General features: G+C 37.3%; 1 protein-coding gene across 1 annotated transcript; it reads left to right on the plus strand.

Moving 5' to 3' along the window:
- The first annotated feature begins 11 nt into the window (after window positions 1–11).
- On the plus strand, window positions 12–10515 carry LOC132173351 (putative disease resistance RPP13-like protein 1). Its single transcript, XM_088512516.1, has 10 exons — window positions 12–2490; window positions 2581–4197; window positions 4476–4497; window positions 5748–5779; window positions 6312–6386; window positions 7477–8006; window positions 8603–8708; window positions 9223–9361; window positions 9590–9662; window positions 9830–10515. The coding sequence occupies exons 1-6, from the start codon at window positions 173–175 to the stop codon at window positions 7673–7675; spliced, it is 4263 nt and encodes a 1420-aa protein (XP_088368642.1). The 5' UTR covers window positions 12–172; the 3' UTR covers window positions 7676–8006; window positions 8603–8708; window positions 9223–9361; window positions 9590–9662; window positions 9830–10515.
- The last annotated feature ends 570 nt before the right edge of the window (window positions 10516–11085 follow it).

Genomic DNA, 11085 nt, shown 5'->3' on the forward strand with positions numbered 1-11085 from the left:
CCTTCCTACCATGGAACCCGTGAAAGAGTTGATTGTCTCTTCAGTCAAGAAAGTGGGAGAGCTCCTTGTCTCTTCCTTCATTCAGTCGCTGTGTGATCGATTGGTGGTTCCCGAGCTTCTGGACTTTGTAGGCGGAGCGGGACTTCAAGAAAATCTGGAAAAGTGGAAGAAAATGCTGTCAACAATTCAGGCAATGCTTGATGATGTGGAGGAGAAGCAATATACTGAGAGGGCTGTCAAAGAGTGGCTGGATGATCTCAGAGACTTGGCTTACGATGTGGACGACATTGTGGATGAGCTCGCCACTGATGCATCCATGGCTGCTGAAAGTCAGGCTCGCCCAAATAAGGTACAGAAACTCACCCCATCTGCTTGGTTTGCTCCTTCGAGTTCTAGTCATTTTAAGGTCAATAGTAGGCTTTTGTCAAAGATAAAGAAGGTCACAGATCGATTCAATGATATCATGACTCGGAAAGGTCAACTGAATTTGAATGAAATTGCGCATGAAGGGAGATCATACAGAATAAGAGGCACATTGGAGCCAACTTCTGTAATGACTGATTCTCATGTTTTTGGTAGGGAAAAAGATAAAGAGGTTGTACTTGAATTGTTACTGCGTGAAAGATGTAGTGATGCGGGAGTATCTGTGATTCCTATACTTGGCATGGGAGGTATAGGAAAGACAACTCTTGCTCAGCTTGTATACAATGATGAAAAAGTGCAAAGCTCTTTCGAAGTGAAAGCATGGAGTTGTGTTTCTGAAGACTTCAATGTTGACAGAGTCACAAAAACAATTTTGCAATCTCTCATTCCTGCTTCTGAGAACTGTGATGGCAAGGATCGAAATTGGTTGCAAGTCAAACTAAAAGAGAAACTGCAAGGCAAGAAGTTTCTAGTAGTTCTCGATGATCTTTGGAATGAGAAATACCATGATTGGACTATCCTACGTGCTCCTTTCTTAGCAGGGGCTTCAGGAAGTACAATTGTCATCACAACTCGCAATGAGAGAGTTTCTTCAACGACAGGTACCATTCCAGCCTATTATTTGCAAGGGTTGTCAAATGATGCTTGTTTGTCTGTATTTACTCAAAATGCGTTGGGGGCAAGCAACTTTAGTGCACATACAAACCTTCAAGATATTGGTGAAAAAATCGTTAAAAGATGTAAAGGCTTGCCTTTGGCTGCAAAGACTCTCGGAGGCCTCTTGCGCACTACACAGGTTCGTGATGAGTGGGAAAATGTACTTATGAGCAAGATATGGGATATACCAGAGGAGAGAAGTGGAATTCTTCCAGCTCTTATGTTGAGCTACCATCATCTCCCTTCACATTTAAAAAGGTGCTTTATGTATTGTTCAATACTGCCTATGGACTATGAATTTGAAGAGCAACAATTGGTTTTGTTGTGGATGGCAGAAGGTCTAATTCAATCACAACAAGGGGACAGGCAACTAGAAGTTTTGGGTAGGAAGTATTTTCGTGAGTTGTTGTCAAGGTCCTTTTTCCAACAATCAAGCACGGCGAAATCACAATTTGTGATGCATGACCTGATTAACGAGTTGGCCAAATGGGTTGCAGGAAATATTTGCTTCAGAATGGAGGATCGAATTGGGGGTAGCAATGAAAGGAGACTTTCTAAAAAAGCTCGACATTCTTCTTACTTGGGTGGTAGATACGATAGTACTAGAAAGTTTGAGGCTTTTTCTGAACTAACGTGTCTACGAACCTTCATGCCTCTTATGCTACCTGAGGGGTATTGTTATTTGACTCATGATGTTCCTCTTAAATTGTTGCCGAAATTACTATGTTTAAGAGTGCTCTCTTTAAGTTGGTACTGCATAGTTGAGCTACCGAATTCAATTGGTGATTTGAAGCATCTACGGTACCTTGACCTTTCTTACACTCAAATTAGAGGTCTACCTGAATCAACAACAACTCTTTGCAACTTACAGACTTTGATATTGAATAATTGTTATTATCTAGAGGAATTGCCTTCAAAGTTGGGGAACTTAGTCAACTTGCGCCACCTCAACATTCTCAAAGCAGATAAACTAGAAGGAATGCCTCCTCAAATAGGTAATTTAATGTCTCTTCAGACATTGTCTAATTTAATTGTGGGAACAGGCAATTACTGTGCGTTAAAAGAGCTAGGTTCTTTGTTGCATCTTCAAGGGACACTCATCATCTCACAATTGGAGAATGTCACTGAATCCAAGGATGCCAGGGATGCTAAGTTAATTGAAAAGCCCAATCTTTCTGCTTTGTGTTTGGAATGGAGTGTCAATGTGGATGATTCAGAAGACACAACAAGTGAATTAGACATACTTAACATGTTATTGCCCCACAAGAATTTGAAAGAGCTCACTATCAGGCACTATGGTGGTATAAAATTTTCAACTTGGTTAAAAGGTCCTTCATTTCCTAATATGGTGCTCCTAAGGATTGAAAATTGTGGAAAGTGCACAACATTGCCAGCAGTTGGCCAACTACCATTGCTCAAAGATCTTTTCATTAAAGGCTTGGCTAGTGTGAAAAATGTTGGTCATGAGTTTTATGGGGAAGGTTGCTTACAGACCTTTACATCTTTGGAGACTTTGTGTTTCGAGGATATGAAAGAATGGGAGAATTGGAGCCCTAATGGAGAGTTGTCGCACCTGCGTGAGCTTTCTATTATAAATTGTCCAAAGCTATTGGGGACGTTACCAAACCACCTTCCTTTGCTACAAAATGTTGTTATAAGAAGATGTGAGCAGTTGATAGTTTCAATTTCAAGCTTTCCAGAGCTCTGCAAACTAGAAATTGAAGGATCAAAAGGGGTGGTGTGCAAAAGTAAGGTGGACTTCACCTCACTAAACTCCAAGTCTCTTTTAACAATTTCAAAATTCAGATGTCCAGTAGAAGGGTTTATGAATGTAGAAGGTCTAACTATTAAAGATTGTGAGGAGCTAACGCCTTTGTGGTCAAATGATGTGGGATTACTAGAACCCCTCCCCCGTCTTCGTTATATGATTGTTGGGAATTGTCAAAAACTAGTATCTTTGGTGGCAGAAGAAGTGAAAGAGCAGCCACAACAGGGTACGTCATCCACACGCAATGGCATGGAATCTTTACCCAAGGCAGTGGTGTACAACAACACGTGTCTTGAGCAAATTTTTATTAATGGATGTGATTCGCTGACGCACATAGCAGTAGGACAGCTACCTCCAACTCTAAAGAAGCTAACGATAGAGAATTGCAAGAATATGCAAATTTTGCTGGACGGGGATAATACCATCAATTGTAGTAGCAGCAATTCTCTTCTTGAGGACTTGTCTATTTGTAACTGTCCGTCCCTCAAATCCTTAACATACACTAGAGAATTACCTGCAAGACTTAAAAGCCTTAATATCGATAGTTGTAAAATGTTAGAGTCAGTGGCGAAAAACGTCCCTCACAACTCGTCTTTAGAAACAATTTGGATTAAGCGGTGTGAAAACCTTAAATCCTTACCCATGGGCATACACAACCTTAGAAAGCTGCTGATGTGGAATTGTGAGAAAATGCAGGCCCTACCCAACTGCATACATAACATCACATCTCTTCAAGAATTGAGAATAGTCAATTGTCCAGGCATTGTATCCTTTCCAAAAGAAGGTTTTCCCACCAACCTAACATTACTTCAAATCAGAGATTGCAACATCATTGAGTCGTTGCTTGAGTGGGGATTGCACAAGCTTACCTCTCTTCAATATCTTGAGATTGAAGGTGGATGTCCGGATCTGGTATCCTTTCCAGAGATGATGCTGCCTGCCTCTCTAACCACCCTCTCCATCAGAAACTTCCAGAATTTGAAATACTTATCTTCCAAAGGCTTTCGATACCTCTCCTCTCTTCAAACTCTGAGAATTTCTTGGTGCGAAAAGCTGATGTCCTTTCCAGATGACGGTCTGCCTCCCTCACTCTTGTATCTTCACATTGTTTGCTGTGAAAAGCTCACATCCTTTACAGAGGATGGTCTGCCTCCCTCACTCCAGCAACTACATATTGTAAACTGTCCTCTGCTGAAAGAACGCTGCAAGAAAGATCAAGGACGAGCATGGATTGAGATAGCCCACATCCCTCGCGTTACAATTGATGATAGGTTCATCTATAACCCAGAACCAGAAGAGGAGAATCAGCCCGTAAATCAAGACCTCCTAAATTCTGTGTTTTATTACATGTAAGACAACTCTTTTGGTTGCATTCTCTTATTTGATTTCCAATGCATTCGGGCTCTCCATCCCAGAATGGGAGGCTCCTTTGACTGTCTTTTGAATGTTGCCGTTGGAAAATCCTCTTGCTGCTGTTATGTTGGCTTGGTGAACGTGCGACTATTCTTCTTGGAGTTAACGGCATCACAAGTGTTTGTTAAAATGCCCAAACGACCATACAAAGAGAGAAGGCTTTCCACACCATTGAGTTTTTCGTTACTAATTGCCATGGTGCTGATCATTACAGATGTGCGAATCATTACAAAAAGGTATGTAACTGGATTTTTTACTTCTTTGTATTGTTTCCTCCTCAATTAAACAATACATTAACGGACACAAGAATAGTAAACATTTTTCTGTTGAACTGAGATTGGTGAAATGCTCCAATAGCAAGAGAAAATCATATTATCAAGCTTTTCCCAATATGTTTGAGTTTTGGACCAGTAAATGCGGAAATATCTCATTCTGATCTTTCATCCGTGTGCAAAATAATCAAATGCATTCCATTGCATCGGTGTTATCAATTAAAATTTGAATAAATAACATTTATTAACTAGCTTTTAGTTTATATGACATACTATAATATGCATTTGATTTTTCATTATCTCATATTTCGCAAAGTTAATATACAAACAAGTGTGTGTGTGTGTGTGTGTGAGAGAGAGAGAGAGAGAGAGAGAGAGAGAAATTGAACATAAAATCAGTTCTACTTGAGAGACTGCATATTCTGTTTATATTTGTTTGTATGAAATGTATGATCGCCATTGATTTTTTAGATCATCCAAACATTTTTAGGTGTTAAATTGCAGATTGTAAGAGGTGTGGACTTGAGAAGCTAATATATCACAACGAGGGCGGCCCAAAATTCTTCCGAATCTACCGAGAGCATCAAAATAACTTAAGCATTTTTATAAAAAGTATGTCAAAGAGCCAGGTTTCTTTTTACCATATATATAAAATGTTGTGTGGGAGATTGAACCTTGTCCCGTATATCATCGTAATCATGATCACTTTGATTTGATTTCTCCCTCCATTCCAAAATGAATGTCCAGGTTTCAAATCAAGCAATTCCGAATGAAGAATGGGTACAATACTCAAAACGATTTTCCCAATATCATTGGTGGACACAATTTTTTAATGAATGCTTTATTTGCTATTTAAGTAGGTGAAGAGTTATGCGAAAAGATGTATAGGGAGTCTTCTTATTTTGACTTTCATTTGGCATATGTGTTGTGCTTCTTAGCCTTTTGGATTAGATAGGGTATCTGTAAACTTATTTATTTATTTTTTTGATTGTATTTATTATTAGTCCTTTGATTTGTGCTGCATGCTACTCTGGAATGGGTTGAATTGTTATTATCTGTTCAGAATGGACTATATCTGTTCTCAAATTTTCTCCTTGTGCCTTGTAGGTTTAATCACAACAGAAATTATGGTGGGATTTGATGTGCAGAGAATATTAATGGCTATTTTTCCGTTGAATTTTTCAAGAGGTGCCTAGACCTGGATAAAATGACAGTCAGCGATGCATCTGCAATTCAGCTCATGCAGGTATGAATGTTTTTGTGGGAAGTAAAATGTAAGTCTAATGGTCATTCGAGTCAATCCTTGTTGACGAGAAATGTCTGTTTACTTATGATTTCAATATGTTCTGTTCATAATGAATTCAATGACACAAATCGGATGGTTTTCTGACTGCACATTCTATTGCATTTGTGCTTTTATAGAAACATATTGGCTGCACAAAAATTGTGCACTTGGGAACTGCACATTCTATTGCATTTGTGCTTTTATAGGAACATATTTATTGGCTGCACAAAAATTGTGCATTTGGGACTTAGAGATGTGAAAATTGCCCTTAAATTCTATTTTTGGATGTGTTCCCCTGATGTATTGGAACCTTAAGTTTTTAGCTATAAAAGAACCATTGGAAAATGTAATGTGGTTTTATACCATTTGTAGAACTGGGTTACCCCCAAGTATATATATTTCAATATATGACTTTAATTTTAAATGAAGAACTAGATTTTTCAGTCACAATCAGGTGAATAATTTTGTATAAATCCCTAATTTTTGGATGCAGGTCCCGTATATTACAGAGGAGGTTGTCATTATGTACCCGGCACTTCTATCTCTTGCCCATTCCTACTCTCTTCTTGTGAGTTCCTTTTTATTTCTTTTGTTAACTTTATATTAACAAGTAAACGAATGCCGTTTGAAAGAGTGTGTGCTTAAGAATTGGTATCGCAAAACAGAAAGCTTTATACTACTCACTATGGCTTCAACTATTTGTTTTTGACTAGAAGAAAGACACAAGTACACAAGAGGAGATGCCTAGGAGGTAGACTAAAGATGTGATGGTTCAATTGCTAGTGGGAATATTGTGGCGTGAGTTGTTTTCAAATCAAATCAGTGGCGGATTAGAACTATTTGAAGTCCTTATTCATCTTGTTGTGGACGAATTTGTATTCCTATTTTTCAACTGCCTTTTTTTACTATTTTTAGTCCTTATTCTGGACCTTCATATTATGCAATATTGTAAATGAGAGTAGCAGTTTATGTATTGTAGAAAAAGGCTTTGATGTTAAACAATGTTTTGTATTTTAGTCAGGACTTGGATTTATTTCACATTCTTTAATGAAATGGTCGGAAAAGACATGTTGCTAAGCCAATCGATCTTGTTCAGTTCAATTTGGAAATTGATGGCATGATTATCTGAATTTAGGATGACATTTTCAAATCAATTCAGCCTTCATATTTGTTTGTAGATAAAATTGGACACACATTAAAAGGCAAAAAAAGTTTGAGATGCAAACATAAAACTATCCGTATGTTGATTTCATAAACGGTGGGAAATGAGAAGATTAAAGGTCTTGGAAGTTTTGAAGCCTTAATAGAATGTCTAGGATTATAGAAGAGCAAGCAAAACAGAGAATTTTCATTTCCAATGATATAAGCTTTAGAAGCTTACTGTTTCTCATACAAATGTTGTGATAAGAACAAAAGAGAAGTAGCTCCTCAAGACGCTTTCAAAAATTGAATGAAATGATGAGTATGGGATTTATATCCCATTGTCCACATAAGCTCATCATGTAATCAAAGAGTTTGGGAAATATTTGAACAAAACACATCAAGATTTATTATTTGTAAACAAGTCCCAAGATATTTTGTGGTGGGGGAAGGTACTCCCATCTCTTCTCTCTCTGACCACAATCTTTCATGAGAAACCTTGAGTTTTGATGATGCAGAAACTATCTTCCACTTTCTTTGTATCTGAATTTACAAACTGCAAAAGAACGCTGCAAGAAAGATCAAGGACGAGACTGGTTCAAGATAGCCCACATCCCTTGGGTTACAATTGATGGCAGGTTCATCTATGACCCAGAACCAGAAGAGCAGAATCAGCCTATGAGTGATTCCGACCTATTTAATGTGTTTTATGAGTAAGACTACTCTTTTGGTTGCCTTACATATAAACCCAAACGTCCGTCAGCTCCTTTGGTTGGGGCTCTTCTTTGATTTCCAATGCATTAAGGGTCTCCATCCCTTGAATGGGAGGCTCATTTGAATGTTGGCGTTGGAAAGACCGTCTTGTTGCTGTTCTTGTTGGTTTGATGAACGGCGACTGTTCTTGTTGGAGTTAACGACATCAAAAGTGCTTGTTAAAATGCCCAAGTGACCAAGCAGAGAGGGAAGGCTTTCGACCATTGAGTTTTTCATCACTAACAGTAACTGCCATGTTGCTGATCATTACAGATTTGCGAATCATCTCAAAACGGTATGGAACTGGATTTATTCTTCTTTGTATTGTTTCATCTTCAATCAAAGAATACATTAATGGACACAATAATAGTAAACATTTTTCCGGTGAACTGAGATTGGTGAATTGCTTTTTTGTGAGTGGTTTTGCGCCAATAGCAAGGGAAAATCATATTATCAAGCCTTTTTTCCAATATGTTTGAGCTTTGGACCAGAAAATGGAAAAATATCTCATTCTGACCTTTCATGTGTTTGTAAACTAATCAAATGCATTCCATCGCATTGGTGTTATCAATCAAAATTTGAATAAATAACATCTTAGTTACATGGGTCACTCTCTCTGTATTCTTATTGGAGGGAAAATAATATTTATTAAATAGCTTGTAGTGTATATAACATATTCTAATACGCATTTGATTTTTCATTATATCATACTTCGAAAAGTTAATATACAAACAAGTCTGTTTGTGTGTGTGAGAGAGAGAGAGATTGAACATAAAATCAGTTCTATTTGAGAGACTTTGTGTATATTCTGTTTATATATGTTTGTATGAAAAGTTATGATTGTCATTGATAATTTAGATCATCCTGACATTTTTAGGTGTTAAATTGCAGATTGTAAGAGGTGTGGACTTGAAGCTAATATATCTCATCGAGGGTGGCCCAAAGTTCTTCCGAAGCCGCCGAGAGCATCAAGACAGCTTAAGCTTTTTTATAAAAAGTATGTCAAAGAGCCAGGTTTCTATTTACCATATGTATAAAATGTTGTGTGGGAGATTGAACCTTGTCCTGAATATCATCGTAATCATGATCACTTTGTGATGATTTGATTTCTCCCTCCATTCCAAAATGAATGTCCAGGTTTCAAATCAAGCAATTCCGAATGAAGAATGGGTACAATACTTGAAACGATTTTCCCAATATCATAGGTTTGGCACAATTTTTTAATGAATGCCTTATTTGCTATTTAAGAAGGTGAAGTGTTATGCGAAAAGATGTATAGGGAGTCTTCTTATTTTGACCTTCATTTGGAATATGGTGTTGTGCTTCTTACCTTTTGGATTAGATAGTGTATCTGTAAACTTTTTTTTTTTATTCTATTTATTATTAGTCCTTTGATTTTTGCTGCATGCTACTTTGGAATGGGTTGAATTATTATTATCTGTTTTGAATCGACGATATCTGTTCTCAAATTTAATAATAACTGTTGTCAAATTTTCTCCCGTGCCTTGTAGGTTTAATCGCAACAGAAATTATGGATGGATTTGATGTGCAGAGAACATTAATGGCTCTTTTTCCGTTGAATTTTTCAAGAGATGCCTAGACCTGGATAAAATGACAGTCAGCGATGCATTTGCAATTCAGCTCATGTAGGTATGAATGTTTTTGTGGGAAGTAAAATGAAAGTCTAATGGTCATTTGAGTCAATCCATGTTGACGAGAAATGTCTGTTTACTTATACAACATGATTTCAATTCTGTTTGTAATGAATTCAATGACACAAATCGAATGGTTTTCTGACTGCACATTCTATTGCATTTGTGCTTCTATAGAACATGTTGGCTGCACAAAAATTGTATTATCCCTAATTTTTGAATGCAGGTCTCGCAGATTACAGTGGAGGTTGTCATTCTTTTTTGGATATGCATCTCTTGCCCATTCCTACTCTCTTCTTGTGAGTTCCTTTTTCTTTCTTTTGTTAAGTTATATTAGTAAGTCAACGAGTGCCATTTGAAACAGTGTGTGCATAAGAATTGTTATCGCAAAACAGAAAGCTTTATTTGGTAATGTTCCTTAAGATTATACTACTCACTATGGCTTCAACTATTTGCTTTTGACCAGCAGAAAGACACAAGTGCATGAGAGGAGATGCTTAGGAGGCAGAGTAAAGATGTGATGTAAATGAGAGCAGCAGTTTATGTATTGTAGAAAGAGATTTAAGGCTTTGATGTTAAACAATGTTTTGTACATTAGTTAGGAAAACAGAGCCAATTTCATACCAAGTCAAGCAAAGGAAGAGTACATTTCATAATCAAAGAAAAGATCACTAGTTAGGCCAAAGGGAATTACTTTGTTTTCCGAGAGCAACGGTTCTACTTCCTCCACAAAATTTTCGTCAAAGCTAAAGACACCGTCTGAGGAAGAATACATTGGTCTATGCCTGCAATTTACAAATGATACAGTTTATGATCCATTCATCACTCTGTTCAAGAGGCCTCTAACCATTAGCAGCGCAGGAGAACCAGGCCCACAGACCTTTCATCATTCCACGCAAATTCACTTGTAATCTCTCCAAGTATGATTAAGTAGATTTTATATTTGCCTAAGAAACAATTTGGATGTTTTGGAACTTGGGCTTGTATATTTGTTAATTTTCCTGTTTGGGAATTTTATATTTGCCATTTGTGATGCATAGATGTAAGAGGCTCTTGTCGTTGTGTCTGGACTCTGAACGTTGGCATTGGAGAGATCTTGTTGCTCCTATTTCTTAATGTTCTTCTTGCTGGTTTCACTTAACAGCATACAAGTGTTTATTAAATTGTTCAAGTAACCAAGCAGAGTTTTCATTACTATATATTGCTGATTGTCAGAGATAGTGAATTATTGGGACCCCCAAAGAAAAAGGTAAGTGACTGAATTTTGATCCTCTGGTAATGTTGGAGTCTGTATTGTGATAGTAGCCAATTATGAACAGTTTTTAATGGTCTACCATATTCAGTTAACTCAGTTAATAGTGTTCATTTTGCAGAGTATTCGATTGGAAAGAAAGCGCATCTGTTGCCTTGAGAAAAAAACAGGAAGAACCCTGTAAATCCCAAACTCTGAGCCTAATTGCCAAACCAGGAGCATATGTACTTTTTTTTCCAATAATTTGGAATCACACCGTTGTAGGTTGAAGCGGAAGTTTTCAATGTTGAAAATTTTGATCATGGAAAGAATATTGATGGTAATGAGTCCTCCTTTATTTTTTTGGTTTATTCATTGGTTAAAATATGTAATTGATTTTATTGCAATTTTTTGATTGGGGCTCTTCTTTTATTTCCAATGCATTCAAGGTCTCAATCCCCAGAATGGGAGGCTCAATTGATTGACTTGTG

Source organism: Corylus avellana, chromosome 2, assembly GCF_965113065.1.
Source record: "Corylus avellana chromosome 2, dhCorAvel1.hap1.2, whole genome shotgun sequence".
NCBI lineage: Eukaryota > Viridiplantae > Streptophyta > Magnoliopsida > Fagales > Betulaceae > Corylus > Corylus avellana.

Bases quoted from the DNA above. Each gene is read 5' to 3' on its own strand.
- LOC132173351 (XM_088512516.1), top strand. From the start codon at position 173: ATGCTGTCAACAATTCAGGCAATGCTTGATGATGTGGAGGAGAAGCAA. The intron at 5,780-6,311 runs GTATGAATGTTT...TTTTGGATGCAG, and splicing joins CTGCAATTCAGCTCATGCAG to GTCCCGTATATTACAGAGGA. The intron at 6,387-7,476 runs GTGAGTTCCTTT...TTGATGATGCAG, and splicing joins CCCATTCCTACTCTCTTCTT to AAACTATCTTCCACTTTCTT.